Below are 16,950 nucleotides of genomic sequence, written 5' to 3'. Positions count from 1 at the left end.
ATAATGGCTTTGCCACTCAGTTACATATCCAATAATGGCCCCATTTGACCATTATTTTCCCCATATTGTCATTACCACTCAGTTACATTCCCAATAATGGCCCTGGATGGTCACTATTTTCCCCATATAGGCAGTGCCACTCTGTTACATTTCCATTAATGGCCCCTCGTTGTGTAGTATTTCCCCAGGATTGGCAACGCCACTTCAATAGGCAGAACGATATCGGTCATTGTTTGCCACTAATTCTCCACCATTCCAGTGCATTTATTATCACCCACGAAATTTGTGGGTGATAATCCATGAGGATTTGCTTGGGGCAGTTATTGGATTTACACAAAAATCTTAGGCAAATCGATCGAAAGATCGAACTATAATATATATGCGCGTTAGTTCATTAAAAATCTCTCACAAATCCCGATATGTAAACAATGCGGGCTGGCGCGAACCATAGGAAATGGGTCGATTATACATACGCGTGTGTGCGCGCTAATTGGTAATCAAGAAAATTAATTCTTTGTCCGTGAGACTCCGTGCACAGCACACGCGCAATACGGGAGAGCCTGCAGCGCACTCATTTTAAGTGGAATGAATAAACTGCTTGGCAGGAACACGTATCTTCAATGACGAATGTCTCTTAAGAGAATGATATGTGTGGTGCAGATGGTCTAGTTCACTCGATCGATTCCAAGCGAAGGGTTTATAAGCAATTTTCAGCTTATTCTGATTAGCATCGCCGCAAGCTATATATGGCCTCAGCCGTCGCGTTTTCCATATGATTTCGAGAATTTGGGGGAAAAAATCACGACTGCAGTGTACACAGCCGGCGTTAGCAAGATATGCAAAAAATTCAGGAGGGCGCACACTTTGTTGACCTAAGTGCGGTAGTCGAATGCCTTGAGCGCGGTGTTACTGCTTGTGTCACTGATGTGTGGTTAAGATGTTAAGTACACAATTATTTTGAATATTATTCTGGAGACATTTGAGGGTGTTTGGGAGGCATATCCGTCTGATTCGGCGCCTTTCCGCACTCTCCGGCGTCATATATTAGTGTAGGCACAGAATAATCAAGAAACTATATATTTGAGAAGTAGAACCGATTCCGTGTTGGAAAGAAGTAGTGTAGTGGGTAGTATGCTCGGCTGCTGAACTCAAGGATGGTGGTTCGAATCCCGCCGTGCACAAAAAGTTTTTTTTTTTTTAGCGAGTTGTCATTTATTTATTGACTTCTATAGTGGGACAGATTTCGCGGCAGGACGGACAATGATGACCCATTAAAGGCTTTCTCCTTAAAATAGATCTCTCTTAAAAACACTATAGTTCACGCATCGAAGCAGCTCGCACTGTACCAGCGCACACGGGAAATTTACACGATCGACCTGTGATGAGACACCATGAAATTGGAAAGGAAAAGGACGAGACGGCTTCTTAAAACCGATGTCGTCCCGTTCATCGCTGTGCGCAACAATATATATATACATATGCATATTCATCTTTCACCTTTCTCTCGTTGATACATTCCAAATTTGCTAGCGGATTATAAATAGCTGTTATCATTCACAATTCTGTTGTATATATAGTTACTCAAAAAGTATAGCAAAGTAAAGCAATGCTATTATATTTCATTATCTTAAGTAAACACATCAGTGGTTATTGCTGAGCCTTTCACTGACATTTGTTCAGCAAAGCAAATGCAATAACTTATGTTGTGGGTTACACAGCATAAAGCCATGGAGGTGCACGACTATATCAAATGTGTATGCCCAAGAGCAAAATTTAGCCACTCTGCCTACTATTGCGCCAGTGTCGACATACTTGCAAAGGCTTGCATGTGACTGTTCACACCAAACGAACTGTTGCTATTGCAATGAAATATATACAACATCAGCAGTATGGGAGAAAATTTAGGAGTATAGAGTTGAGAGCATTTCGTATTTTTCATATCTTTTATTGGCCTGTGCAATACAAAATTGTTACTTCACGCATTAGTATAGTCAGTTAGGTATAGTACCAGTTCACGCAATACAGCATGATGCTGATTGCATTGTCACTGACATTCACAGAACACTGCTGTCATAAATAAAATTATCCTGCAATCTAATTACTTATACAGTTTGGATATCTCATCACATGGCTTTATGCTTCACAGACCTCAGCCTTTGTGCTATAGGGTTGGAGGAGTTACATACTCCAAAGTACTAACATCTACGATATATCAGATTTAAAGTACTTTAATTACCTTTCTCCATTTCTGTACAATTTACTGCTTCTGCAATGGTCAGGAACAAATATGCTTGTAATACCCGCATAGTCCAAATACGACAGCACAATAATTAAATAAGGATATACACTATCTTATACACAGAACAGATATTGATTTCCTGAAGTGGCTGAAGGTGACAGACAGCTACGGAAACGAGCTTTTGAAAACTGCAAATATAGAGAGTAGCAATTTGGACTAGCATAAGACCAGGCTATAGTTGCACGCAACTGATATGGTACGACCCTTTTTCTTCCACTAGGCATAATATGTATGGCAATGACAATAAATTTCTCTTGAGCTGTACAATTCTTCACTTAGGCCATGCACCACACTTCAAGGCTGTATTTAACTTTAGTGCTGTGCCAAATATTCACTGTTGTACTAATTCCTCAACTTTAAATGCAAGAGTGAAGTCACACTATTTCTAGACGCAAAATTATAGTACGAGAATGCCTTCACCAGGATATTCTCTTTATTTTTCACTTTCAATACACATAAAAGATCCTTCATTCAAACATCCTTAATTAAATAGTCAACCCAAGCCTACTTCAGAATGTGCTAAACTTTACAGAGCGAGGTGACCCTATAGATATACATCATGGCAAAGGCCAGCTACTATTTGCACTTGCTCTTGGCAGGCTAGAATTGCATGTCCACAAACTTTTCTTCAGTCTTATTTTGGCTTGTCTTTTGTGCCCCTCTTCTCTTTACTAAATTCTCGTTCATGGAATGTTGCAATCATTGGAACATAATCAAATAATAAATGGATTGTTGTTGTAGTGGGATGCTGGTACTGTTTTTGTTTTTTTCAATGACCAGCGCCTAAATTAGATCGGGATGGTACGTGTTAGGCAGGTATGAAGGCTGCACATGTTTGAATAAAGAAACGTACCCCTGAAGTTTTCAATTTTCTGGAAAAGAACTACAACAAATATGCAAAGCAAATCGAGGAGGACGAGGAGGAGGAAAGGAAGATAGGTTAACCAGGGGCCGGGGAAAGGGGTGAGGGGATAAAAAGATCAAGGAGAAAGCAAAACAATATGTATTATTAATGACATGAGCTAGTAGCATAACCTATCGTTTCCTGTTGCAATAGTTCAAGTAATCTCAATAACCTGAACGGGTGTCCATAGGACCGTCGATCATCTCACGACCAAGAAATTGTGGTGTAAAAGCAAGTTACACTACCACATTAACTCCAACAACACATAGCCATTTCCTGCGTTCTCAAGATAAATGGTAGAAAATACACAATGAGCTCTCTAACTTTTTGCAGTGTGAAAAAAATGACGGTATAGGCATACCTGTATGCAGAAGGAAGTGCACTCTCAGTTTTTACTGCAGCAAAAATGCTATCAAAGAAGAAACCTAAAAGCCTGATCTTTCAACCCTAGGATTAATGAGCCCAGAAAAAATTTGATGAATGAAAAATTGCTATGCGAGTGCTCTCAGGAACAATAACTCATCTTTAAGCACAAACAAAGTTCATGAAAGAGCTAAGGCATTTCATGTCTCAAAAGGAGGCAGCACAAGCATAAAAGCCCCTTAATTCCCACTGCACTCTCAGATTCAGAAATTCCTTGACTGCTCATGCATTAAGCGAGTGAGATCAAAGTAACTTTTCTTCTATTCTTATGTATTTATCTTTTTTTGTAATGCTTGGCTGCAAAGCCAAGTGTTTCACATACTCGGTTCCTTCTTCACCAAGTTTCTCGTTGCAATAACCAGTTAACTGTGAGTAGGCTTTATGTGCCAGTTTTTTTTTTCATGTTTCGAAGAAGTGTGATTGTCTACCAACTTGCCTAGACTGCAACTCTAATCAAGCTATAAGTGTAAATGGAAATTATTCTCAGGCTTATAAGACTATTGCCAGGAGTTTGACAACTAACAAACCATTAATTGTCGACCAGCCACCATGCAGCCAGTTTACCACTGCATAAAATGCATGTAAAGGGCTGGACTGGAAACACACTTGGCCCCTTTTATGCCCACAAACGGTGGATCCAGTTCAGTCATTAAGGACAAAGAAGAATATGGCACCTCTGTGTGCCTCCTTTTGGCGAAATGAAAACAACACGTACGGCAGAAGCACCAGCTTTAAAGGGGCATGGAGGATATGACTTCAACCTATTGCTTTCTTATAATCGATTCCAAGGCTCTTGCTTTCTGTGTTGTTAGTTCTTGCAGATAAAATCATAATTTTAAATTTTTGTCCTCTCTCAATTCATAACAATAGCAAAAAAAACTGCTAACTACCATTTATAATTGAATGGCGCATCACCACAGATCCAGTGAAAGAACCCGTCTTTTTTAACTACACTTTTCTTGCAAAAATCTCTAATGATGACAGCAAATGTATCTAAATTTTTGCAACTTCCCTTTTAAAGCGTTATGATGTGTAAGTATCTTTTTTGTTTTCAGACAGCAGTAATCCATCAGATTTGTCCTTGGCATCCCTTAAAGTAGCAGCAGCTTCGAATTTTTTGCTACAAACCTGATGCTGTATGGTACTTTTATTCAGTATAAACAGCCCAAGCCTCATGTCATGAGCAGACATATATATGGTTACACAGCTAGATTATTCAATTTCTTTTTAAAGCAATATATAGTCATGTTAAATTAAAGTGCTGAAAATATGATGTGTCTCGTGCTAATTAAGTGACGTAATTCAAAGACTGCATTGAAACAAGTGTTTGAAGGGAGCTCCTTTCTAGAAACAGATCTACTTTCTGGTGTGGCTCGTACCAAGTGTTGATGCACTTCATCCTCAGCATATTTACAACATGGGTGAAACTGCATTTACGAAAGTTAAGTGTGCAGTTTTATAGGCTCATCTTAGCAGCCCGAAATTAGGTGGCATGAGAAAAGAGCTGCAGGGGACACAAACAATTAAGGGCGCTTATCACAGCAGATGCCACTTCACTACATAGTGACAGAAATCCGTTTTTGCTGGTGGACACTAAGAAGTGGTGCACTGCTTAGAAGCAGGTCATTTCAAACTTATTATTCGATGCAACAACTTTCCGTGCCATGAAGTGACTTCCAGAGGTGAGTGAGCATCCCTTCTCTCCTATGATGTTTGAACTCTAGGTTTGTCAAGTTAAATTTCCATATTATCTTTTTTGTAATCATGTCAGTAATGCATCACTTACAAGCAGTTAAGCTGCATGCACTAGTCTTACCTAACATTTAACATAAATGCGTGTTAATTCAGCCTTGCATTCTCAATATCTTTCTTTGCCCACTACTCTGCAGTCTGTTATATACTAACAAGTTGAGAGTATACTTTTTTATTTATTTATTATTTATTTATTCACGTTGCCTCACAGGCTCCAAGCATGGAGTATTGTGTGAGGGGGGGGGGTTACATAAATAGGGGTAATAACAGGAGCATGAATGACACGATTATATAATGCTGATTGACTGTTACTACTCATTAAACAGGCAGGCGCTCACGGGAACAAGAGGGTTCTGGAGTTTCTGGAGGCGCAGCAACGATCCTGCCAGTAAATTTGGGTGGCCCTGAAGAGGGCCATTATAGCTTCAAAGTTGATGTTCCCCAAAAGATGAAATTCCAAGTGCTTCAATGCAGATCTAGTATGCAACGGTGGCTCAGTGGTTATGGTGCTTGGCTGCCGACTTGAAAGATTCAGATTCCATCCGGGCTGCAGCAGTCACATTTTGATGAGCATTGAATACTATAGAGGCCTTTGTACAGTGCGATGTCAGTGCATGTTAAAGAACTGCATGGCGGTCGAAATTTCTGGACCCCTCAACTATGGCGTCTGTCATAGCCTGAGTCGCTATGGGATGTTAAGCCCCATACAACCAAATCCAAACCATGCAAAGGATGGTGATGTAGAAGTTGCTGTCTTCAGCACCAATTAACACTTCAAGCAAGATGCTGCAATCTGCAGCTATCTTAATAGAGGCACATAATCCTTCAGGCACCACAGAAATGTAAAGCCTCACTGAAGGTGAAGCAAAGGGAAAACGACATGCCCCCTCTTGTACTGAAGCTTTATACATCGAACTTTATTCTTGATGTACGAAATGGGCCAGATTTTGGTTTCTTGACCAAGAGCACTGTAGCGACGCACGTCCATCCTTGAAGAGTCAATTGGGACTCTAAAAAACTCTCTGCCATTTGGCAAGATGCCAGCTTTGGCATTGCCCCCCAGGAGATCAACAATGACTACAGCGCAGTTATCCACCAGAAAGCAGTCACCGACTTTCACGTCACCACCCACTTGTCCTGTAGAGAGCGGTGTGCACGCCCTCACCTCTGACATTCGTCGGCTGAGTTGCGCCAGAGGCTTATTTGTCGTCCGCAGTCTCTTCTTTACCTTTCCTAGGTAACTTTCAAATGGAAATGCACTGAACTCATCGACAGTGCCATGCTCCAGGCATTGCTCTGCCAAGTGTGCAAGGGTGTGCACATTGTACACGAGTTGTTTTTGTCCGTACAGTCTGCCAAATTCTTGCACAAAGTACCGCAGCAGGTCGTGAGCAAACTGGTTGAGGTCTCTGTGATGCTGAGGAGAGGCAAGTACCCTAACAGATACATGCAAATATAAAAAATGCTTATAAAGCTCATCAGGCAGTGGATTTCAGGAGAACAGGCCCCAGGTATAGTAAAAAAGACCTGAACTCTGTGGCCTTCCATCTGTCGAGTTCTTCGGTGCCCCTTGGTTTCCTCTGAAAGTACTTTGGAAATGCAGTTGCTGCTTCTCGCAGCTTGTCGTTGAGTGCACTCCTGTCAGCCCGGCTCAGCCTGGCAGCGTGCCCCTTGCATATCCAATTCCTAAGGAGCCGCCGCATAACCCCCAAACAGACTAAATGCATATACTCTGTAGGAAAGCATTTCACCATATCTACGTTCAGAGATGTAAATGGTGAAACACCAGTGTGATGGCGCCGATCCTCTTGCGAACGAAAAGAGGAGTCTGTTCGCTGTGGTGCATGCAGGTCAGGGAAAGTCATCCTGTTTTCCAGATAGTGCCCTTTTTGGCTGCAACGTTCACAGGCATGATAGCCTGTGTGGCCAGTGATTGCCTTCACGAAACTCCTTGCTGGAGCGTCACAGATCACGGCTTTTAAGCACACATTGACGTGCACCCCTTTCACCATCAGTCCGTTGCAACTAAGGTTGCGCACTTCATCAATGAAAGGCCTGAGGTATTCCTGGAGGCACGGAGGTTTCCCTGCACCGCAGTACGCACTGACCATAAATGGTTCAGATTTCTTGATGTTAATTACTCTGCACAGAATTGGCCAGAGTGCAGTCTGGCTACTCCTATGCAGAGGCAGCCCATCAATATTTGCGTGCAGCTCGACATTCTCAGGCGCTGGTCCTTGGCCAACAGCATGCTGAATTCCCTCAGCAAGGCCAAAATGCACAAACGAGTCGCCGTGTTCTAAATTAGCTTTCCGCTCCGTCTGCATGATGGTCCTTGCATCTTTCGGGAGCTCTACAATCCCACGCCGACGGCAGAAGTCCAGCAAATCGTTGATGCAGGCGTGCGTCAAATTGTGCTTGCTAGCTATGCTAGCTAACTCCTGCGCTGTCGAGAGATGGCGATAACAAAGCTCAGGAGACTCCTCACGAGGCTGGCCCATTTCCACGTTCTCAGCAGTAAGGCTGTTCGTGGACGAGGTCTCATCGCTTGAGTCGCACGAGGTAGCGGTATGCTCGCTAGAAAGGCTTTCAGCGCAACTCTCGGACACATAAGCCTGCTCGTTGAGCTCGCTCTGAACAGATGGCATCGACGGGTCTGCAGGTAGCGACGAAGTAGCTCGTCCGCTGCCACTAGCGCAAGCGCCGCTTGCGTAGGCTTCGCTATTCGGCCGTTTGCTTGCTCCGGACGGTAGCGGGAGTGGAGGGGCGCTGACGACGTCCAAGGCCGCTTCGCCGCCCGTTCTCTTGCTTCCGGAGGATTTCAGATGCGTAGACGGTGGCCGTCGGATACCGAGCTCTCCTAAAAGTTCCCTGTACTCTTTTTCGATGATACGGTACCTCCGCCACTTGCTCATGACCTCCGTCTCCATGCTCATGACGGAGCGCTAAAGATCAGAGTGACGAACAATCAACAAACCTAACCGCTCAGAGCTACAGTTAAAAACGAAAAGAGGCCTAACAATGAAGATACTCGCAGCGCACAAAAGCACAAACATCACAAAAAGGCGTTAACACTGTGCATAAAAAAGACCTCCGGTTGCGAATTATTCGGTATTATATTAGGTCACTATCTTTAGTAAATAAAAAAAATAGTTGAGTTGTTTTTATTTTTAATTCACGGAGAAAATAAGTGGCCGCAGCGGCACGTCTTAGTAGAATGCGTCTAAAATACGGTCGTGCCGCACCTCCATATTTACCACCACTCGCTAATAACTGTTCAGGTCATATAGCCTCCTTGACTCGCTCATCCATCCACTCCAGTGAGAGCTACACTCTACTGTAGTTGCCGGAGCAAATGTAGTCACTGTCTGTAATTTATATTTTTTTGTGATTTGTTTACAGCCTTTCTCGGCTTTGTGCCAGTGATCGATGCAGATCGAGGCTATTTTCTCTATTTAAGCGCTGATAGCTGGTAGAAAACTTGTCGTGAAATATTGTGTGGGCCTCGGGACAGACGGGGCATCAGCCCAACAGCCTTTACACAAAACTCAAGGCACAAAATGCGTGGTTCTAGCGTGGTCCTAAAGTGCGTGGGCTACCCCCACATTGACTGCTTTTCATATAATGTACTAGAATCCTTTACGTCAGGCTTTCAAATGAAGCACAGGTACTCCAAAACGGCAGCATGAGTACGGAGAAACGTACGCCGGCCTCATGTGACGCCGCTGATGGCGGCCGTGCTAGACATCTTATCTTCCCGCATACACCTAACGGCTTGTGTGCGTCAAGTTGGCTCAGCATAGCACCTGCCTTGCGATTAATTGTGAATAAATTGGCTATACTGGAAGGCCGCTTTAATCGGTGCATTGAAAAGTAGAGAACGCTGCTACGCAGAAAGAATACATATGGAAATATACACCGATGATCAAAATTTGCCTTTTGTTGGATTTGTAATCGGTGAAATTAATTTGAGCGAATGAACAAGGGCTTCGGTGGAAGACCCCGGCCCCTGTCCGGCGAGCTTTAGCTCTACCGTACGGTAACTACGCCAATTCTTTTGCGAAAACGCTGAGTTGCGTGCAGCTACGCAGAACGACAACACCGAATGGGAGCAGCACATATGTTACATTTCAGGGCATGCGGTAGGGTTTTTTCTAGACAGCCCCGAAATATCTTCCCCTGATCAGCATCTCTGACAAACGTTTCCTGCTGGATAGGTGCCGCAGCGTTTCTTCTTTTTTTTCCTGCATTAAATGTGAGCTGAAGAGGCATTACTGCGAACCTAAAGCTTCTGAGTGACCGGCGCCGACCCGAACTCCATCGGTTTTGTCTATTGTCCATTCGGTGATTTCGTAGCAACAAAGTCAATTTATGCAATCGAATCTGACAATCGCGTGCTCAAACGAAAGTTGACGATCTGTCAGACAATACCCGGTTCTGCGTGATAAATGCAAAAAATGTTGGAAAGCCGATAGACGTTCCCGCTGATGAAGTTGAAGGTCACATGACCGCGCATGTCGAGATGATGAACCGTACGTATGGGTTCAGAAACGTCTATCGTAACCTGGACATGGTCAGTGACTTTCAAATTCATCAGTATATCATGCCTCCAGACGGACTTTCCCATTGATGTCTGAGCTGGCACTCTCTTTGTTGTCACTGCCGTCATCAAACGCAGCCGTCAAACAAATGCTCAGCTAAGTCTTAGGGCTGAGACGGGACAAAAATTCTTGGCCGGTTTAAAATCCTAGCAGCCTCCATTCCCGGCCATACCAAACTTCACGTACATGGAGGAGCGCTTGCAAAGTCTTGTTATAGATCTACATTTTATTTCGCAGGTAGGTTTTATAGTGAACGAGACCTGGCTGAACATTTGTTCGGTGGCTGCGTTTGATGACGGTAGGGACAACAAAGATAATGCCAGCTCAGACATCAATGGGAACACATATATGCTAGGGCTCGACGAAAGTTCGTCTCCATGGTCAGGCATGATACTGATGAATTTGAAGGTCACTGACCATGTATGGGCCAAACTTTTCCCCTTCGAATCAGGTCACGATGCCTGAGATCCCTCTCTAGACTACTTCCGTCTATTGTGCTATATCTTGTCTAGCCGCAACCTCTGTACTAGAGTTTGTCTTGGAATTTATTGTAGTGTATTTATTTTATTGTGTTTAGTGAAAATGTCGTGAGCTGTACCTATATGCATTGCTGAATGCATATCATTACTGTGTGAGTTTATTGTGCGATGTTTTTTGCGTGTTGTTATTTTCCCGATACTGCTATGCTTTGAGAAAAAAATAAAACACGACGTTTATGATAAACACCACATTTGCTTAATCATGAACTCGCTTGCAGGCAAGCCTTGCGCTACTTCTAATAGTATTATGTAGATATACTTGCGAAAAATAGTTTAATATGGCTAAGGAGTTTTCCATGCAAAAACAAAGTTTTTTGGCTTTATTTGGGCTACTACGGAGGCCAGCTTGGCTACCTGTGCTTGGAGCTATCTGGCAACCCTTGCTGCCCGTCCGACCGCTCCGACGGATGCCATCTCTTTCTTTGTTCGGTCGTCGCTGTGTATACATCGTGTTTTCACGTGATCTTCAAGCCCGCCACTTGCGTAAGTATTTACGCTTTTTTGTTAGTAGCTTCTTTTGTTTCCTCATGAGCCTACTGTCATGAGTAGCAATAAGGGGAGAGGCGTCATTTGTTGCCCTGTTCTGTAATTGTACTATTTTATAGTCATGTGGGAGGCTAGCTTGCCACATGGGTTCGAACCGACATGTGCACCTTCAATTGTATGCCATTTTCATGCACTTATTTTCTTAACGCTGCGTTGTATTGCTTCTGAGATGTGTCGCGAGACCTTCGTGCGAGAGGAACATGAGAATAGGGGGCGAGCGAGCTTGTGAAAAATCAGTTTACGCACTAATCTTTGTTTGCATCGCTTTACTCCTTGCAGCATGCCACCAAAACCGTTTGCGGTAGTGAAGTTCCCGATGGAGGACGACAGCTTGGCTGTCGTCCCTGTCGGGTGGCTGTCCCACGACTGGCAGCATTGCCACTGGCCGAAAAGGCGAGCCGCGGAGGTAATCCGCCTCGCTCGAGAGGAGGCGGACCCATCCGCCCCAGGGTGCGAGTGGTTCCGCTGCCCAGTCGCTGTCGTCACAACATGCAGTAAGTGGTTTTATTGCCGGGATAACGCTATGTGTGCAATTGTGAATTGTGGTGTCTAGCATCCCGAAGCGACGCATGGGCTGTGACGGGCGCTGTATTGGAGGGTCCCGGATTTTTTAACCGGCTTTAACGTGCGCCAACACTTCACAGCACACGGGCGCCTTTTGCTAGCCTGTCAAGTGACTAATCTTTTCAAAACTCGGAGGCTAATGAATGATGCACACATGCATTTGTGAGCTGATATCATTGCTTCATCTGCATCAAAAGCGATTGCCAGTCCAAATTCGCATGTGATCTCAAACACTGCAATGCCTTGTTTTATGGTGATATCCAGTTTTCCAGGTCACTGGACTCTACAGGTTTGAAAACATTTAGGACTGACTGTGCTTTGTTCTTGTCCAAGTTTATCGCTCGTGATTGAAAAGATATCTCTATCACATGGGCATTTCAATGACTTTCAAACCAATTGTCTACGACTCAGGAGATGAACACTAGTTGCTGTACAGTTAGCTGCAGCAGCAATTGAGTCAATATATGGCTTGCTCGTGACGTGACTTCTGCTCCTATCAAGCGCTGGCGGCCATGCCGCCAAACCACTCGATCCCAGACCGTCCGCCTTGCGTGGCCTGACTGCTCCTTAGATGCTTTGGATTATTTCCTTATCCTTTCAGGCGTGATGCTGCCTCCACAGGGGAATTGGCTATTCAATGCAGGCTATTACTTTAAACTTGCTGGATCGGTGCATGTGCGCTGCACAAAAAAGGTGGAAATGTGCGACAATATGCATGCATACATAGTGTGGCCGGGTTACGATGCAATGATAGATGATGATGTGGTCTGAAGTGACCCACAGGGATCGTGAACTATCTAGTTTACTCTTCCAGCTTTGTGACATTAGAAAGAATGGAAACCTCAAATCATTGGAGGTACAAAAATATTTCACGAGCTGCTGGTCGAGGATCCTGTCTGCAACGAGTCTACGATACCTAAAGCTCGGCCTCAGCATGCTGTCCTTTCTGCCGTTGTTGCTGGCTGTGGCCGTGGTGATGAACCACTTTGCCTAGTGCTGTAGCCAAGGTATATGCAGTGACGCAGGGCCCAGTCTGTGTTTGGGTTGTCAAACAGGTCAGATGGCTTCACTCGAAACAAAAACATTCACTTCTTCAGGGTGTAGTCCTTGCTCACCATAGCTTTGCAGACATTAAGTTCACGACCCAAACCTCTTATCTGTCACAAAGTGCACTCTGTACTCTTGTAAATTGAGACTCTTGGGGTCCAAATTGTCTTGCTTAGTCCGAGCCAGCCACAACCTGCAGCTCTTTGTGCTCTGGGATCTTGGAGTTCTTGTGCTAAGTTCATGTTAGTCTGCTTCTTCTTGTGCCTGTACCTGTCGCTATGATTGGAGCCACTGAGGATAATGCACAAAACCATAGTGAAGCTGTGGATGGACGGGAATCAACTCTGTGTGAGCAAACAGAGGCAGCGGTAAGCTAGAGGCAGTCTGGCAGTGGTTCAGCACAGCATGGCCGCCTGGCAACCGATGGGCACTGAATGCGACATGCGGGCCATGTATAATGTATTGAGACAGTGAAGCAGCACGAAACTTGGTGGTGATTTCGAAGGCCTTCAAGAGCGGCAGTGTGCGCTCTTGAATTTGGAAATCAGAGCCTTATAATTGGCGAATAATTGCTGATGTTTAAAAATATTCAGTTGAACCTTGCTGTAACGAAGGAAACCCCAAAATGTCTGTTTTAGCCGTTCCATTTTTATGGCAGTCATCGACCTTTGTTGCAAATGGATTTCATGCTAACAAGCTTATCTACTACAATGTTTTGCTAATGTGCATGAAATTTGACTCCACATTGCAGTGGCACTGTGAACTAGTCGAAGAAAGATAGGTGTACAGAATCGGGTGGTTTGCTTTGTCACTTGAAGGCTCCACTGGTACTTTCTTGCATCACTTTTGCTGTGACAATATATATTTGTAACGCTGTTCCACGAATTGCTTGAAAGTAATGAGATAGAAGAGCTGCTGATATCATTATGAAATTTTTCTGCTGCCAGCAAGCAGCACAGAGAAATCATACAAACAGGAGGATGTCTCTCTGCATTGCAACATTTGCTGCACCATGACAGTGCAGTTATCAGGAACCCAGTCTATATAATAATGTTCAATTATCGAGTGATTTCTTCTGTAGGGTTATATGCTAAACTGACGGGACCAAAATATGCTTCACTTCTAATTAACTGGAAATTCCAATTAAGCGGCTTAAAAATATCGGGAGTCAACTGTATAAATTATTTAGCGGTTTTAGGCGAATAATACGCAGTGATCTGTGTATACACTGATGTCTACCGCATCATTTGAAAGTGCGCACCAACAAGCTGTGGTGTCAGTCGATGCATGCGCATGTACCTGTTAGTTTTAAGTAAGCAAAAGCATTGGGCGCACAAGACAGGGGCAGCTTTGAAACCAAAATTACTGCACGTGGTTGGTGATCAGTCATTAAAAGCCTTACAAAAAATTAACACAGATTTTGTCTTTTATACACAGATAGCTTAGTGTGTCACCAGTGTGCGTTGCGGGAGCTTTCAACACACACAAGTGCCTGCCTCATGCCCTAATTTAAGTAGATCAACTGAATATGTCAGCCTTGCCAACGCTTGCCTGTTTCTTGCAGAGCCCACATGAGAACGGCTAGCTGTCTTCCCACAGGCCTAATCGCCTGCATGTAGTCATAATGACCAGGCAGTGGAAAGCTTCTGTGAAATGTAGAATTGGCAATGGGGAAAGTAAAAATGCAGTATTCTGTACTAATGGGAGGCTTCAGTGCCAATGTTGGCAAAAAGCAGGCTGGAGACCAGGCAGTAGATGAATATGGCATTGGCACTAGGAATAGCAGAAGGTAGGTATTGAGTTCGCTGAACGCAATAACTTGAGAATCATGAATACTTTCTTCAGAAAACGGAAGAGCCGAAAGTGGACATCGAAAAGCCCTAACGAGGAGACTAAAAATAAAATTGACTTCAAACTGTGTTCTAACCCTGGCATTGTGCAGCATGTGGAAGTAATCAGAAAGGTGTGATGCAGTGACCACAGATTGGTAAGGTCTCAAATTAGTCTGGACTTGAAGAGGGAACGGAAAAGACTAGTAAAGAAGTCCATCAACAAATTAGCGGTAAGAGGGGAGGTAGAATAATTCAGGATTTCGCTACAGAACACATATTCAGCTTTAACCGAGGAAGACAACCTCAGTGTAGACGCAGTGAACAATAAAATTTCAGAGATATTACCGAGTGCAGTGAAGAAGTAGTTCAGGGGGAGGAGTGCAGGGAAGAAGTTCTTTACCAGTAAACTATCCAAGCAGATGAAAGATTTGATTAAGACATGAGAAAGTGTGAAAGCCTCCAACCCAACAGACAAGATAGAACTGGCAGAGCTATCAAAGCTGATCAACAGGCGTAAAGTATACGACATAAGGAAGTATAATATGGAGAAAATCGAGCATTCTTAAAGAACTGTGGCAGCCTGGAAGCAGTGACAAGAAGATTAGGCGTAGGCAGAGATCAGATATATAGGCGCTTAGGGACAATTAAGGGGGCAATGTCATTACTAATATGGACAAGTTTGTCAAAGTAGCAGAGCAGTTCTATACTGACCTATACATTATTCAGAGTAGTGAGGACAATGAGATTGGCAGTAGAGAAGAGCAATCAAACGTTCTGCCAGTAACGAAGACCGAGGTTAAGAAAGCTTTAGAAGCTATGAAAAAGGGGAAAGCAGCTGCGTAGGACGCGGTAACTACAGATTTGTTGAAGGATGGTGGGGCTATTGTGCTAGAAAAACTGGCCACCCTGTATAAGCAGTGCCTCTTGGCATCGACGGTACCGCAGTGAAACTGCCCACATTCAGGGCCACTGCACAGAATGCCTCCACGACAAAGTAGTCCGTTGTTAAAAGTTCTTTCAGCGCAAGCTAGACGCTAATCACAGGAAAAACTTATAAGGTCTGTATTCTAGAATTTTGGTGCCTGGCTGGTTTCATAATTCAATATAGTTGCATTATCGTTTACCACCTTCCAGCCTAGCAGGAAATAAACCACATATGCAGCAAAGGCCACTGATGCTACCACAGAGGCTGTGTGCTTGGCCACCAAGGTCACATGATAATCTACATCCCTTCCCTACATTTCCTTTCATAGCCCACAGGCTGCTTCAAGATGCCTACTGTAAAGTGTTTGTGTTTGCAATAGCCAGGAATTATTGCATTAAAAGTAATATCCAGGAATTGTTGCATTAAATGTTTGCCTTATTTTCATGTGAAGCAGCAATTTTAGTGTGGACTGCACTTGAGTTGGGTGTTTGATCTCTAACCTTTTGCAGGATCATACAAGAATGCAGAGAAAAAAGCTAAGAAATATGAGATGAGCTCTGCAGTGGAAAGCTCTGCAATTTCTGGTAAGTGGAAAATCCTAAATTTTTAAACATTAGTAAAATTATTGCATATTCAAAATATGCACGCATTTTTCTGTTTTAGGCAATGAAGGTCCGGATGGGCCTGACGTCCGGCTGCCATCGCCACCACCCCGGCTGCCATCGCCACCACCCCGGCTGCCATCGCCACCACCCCGGCTCCCGTCGCCACCACCCCAGCTGCCATCGCCACCCCGGCTGATATCACCACCCTGTAAGCCTTTATCTGTGTTTAGCCTTTAGATTTGCATTGTTTCAGTTATGGCTTAGTGAATTTATGGTAATATCACATAGGAGAAAGGGGGGACACCCACCCTCTAGCCGTGCCTGCTTTTTATTGATCGCAAAAAATGCATATGGGTGACTCATGAATTTGAGCTCAATTAAGACCCTGTTGCAAAACTGCATTAAGTCTGCTTTCCTGCATAGCAAAAACCCCTTTACCACAGAGTCCATGCGAGTCCTTGAAAACCTTTCAAGAGGGAGAAGTTATTTTCAAGGGCTGAAGAACAATTTGAGGTGAAGGCAACGGAACAGATTCTTTCAGTTGTCAACACGTGTGCCCTATCCTTAGACGATGTCATGGCCAGTTGATACAGTGTTAGGTGGTAGCTTTAGAGATCACTTCTTGGTTTTTATCGTTGTTACAATGTTCTTTTTGGTGCCTTTAAAATCACCAGTTACACCTGTGTAGGCATGCGCTGTACCCTCAGAAGACCGAAGCATGCGCCCAGGCAGCACAAGCCATTGGCCCAATATTGGGATTGTGATGGCAAATGGTGGTCCTACATAGGACCACCATCACCACTATTACCCCAATATAGGCAATGCCTCTTTCCGACAGTTCCAATGATGGCCCCACATGTTCTATGTGTCCCCGATATTGGCAGTGCCGCTTAGTTACATCGCCAGCAATGGC

General features: G+C 44.0%; 1 protein-coding gene and 1 pseudogene across 1 annotated transcript; one reads left to right on the top strand and one right to left on the bottom strand.

The window, feature by feature from the left end:
- Nucleotides 1–4,988: 4,988 nt before the first annotated feature.
- LOC144116139 (uncharacterized) lies at nucleotides 4,989–9,056 on the bottom strand (annotated as a pseudogene).
- Nucleotides 9,057–10,982: 1,926 nt separating this feature from the next.
- Nucleotides 10,983–16,656, top strand: LOC144106389 (uncharacterized). Its single transcript, XM_077639188.1, has 4 exons — nucleotides 10,983–11,001; nucleotides 11,344–11,558; nucleotides 15,942–16,016; nucleotides 16,096–16,656. The coding sequence occupies exons 2-4, from the start codon at nucleotides 11,345–11,347 to the stop codon at nucleotides 16,272–16,274; spliced, it is 468 nt and encodes a 155-aa protein (XP_077495314.1). The 5' UTR covers nucleotides 10,983–11,001; nucleotide 11,344; the 3' UTR covers nucleotides 16,275–16,656.
- The last annotated feature ends 294 nt before the right edge of the window (nucleotides 16,657–16,950 follow it).

Source organism: Amblyomma americanum, chromosome 1 (genome assembly GCF_052857255.1).
Source record: "Amblyomma americanum isolate KBUSLIRL-KWMA chromosome 1, ASM5285725v1, whole genome shotgun sequence".
NCBI classification, from domain to species: domain Eukaryota; kingdom Metazoa; phylum Arthropoda; class Arachnida; order Ixodida; family Ixodidae; genus Amblyomma; species Amblyomma americanum.
This window is presented reverse-complemented; position numbering and strand designations above follow the sequence as displayed.

Coding starts and splice junctions, on each gene's coding strand:
- LOC144106389 (XM_077639188.1), top strand. CDS start 11,345: ATGCCACCAAAACCGTTTGCGGTAGTGAAGTTCCCGATGGAGGACGAC. Junction 11,559..15,941: donor CGCTGTCGTCACAACATGCA/GTAAGTGGTTTT, acceptor AACCTTTTGCAG/GATCATACAAGAATGCAGAG. Junction 16,017..16,095: donor GGAAAGCTCTGCAATTTCTG/GTAAGTGGAAAA, acceptor TTTCTGTTTTAG/GCAATGAAGGTCCGGATGGG.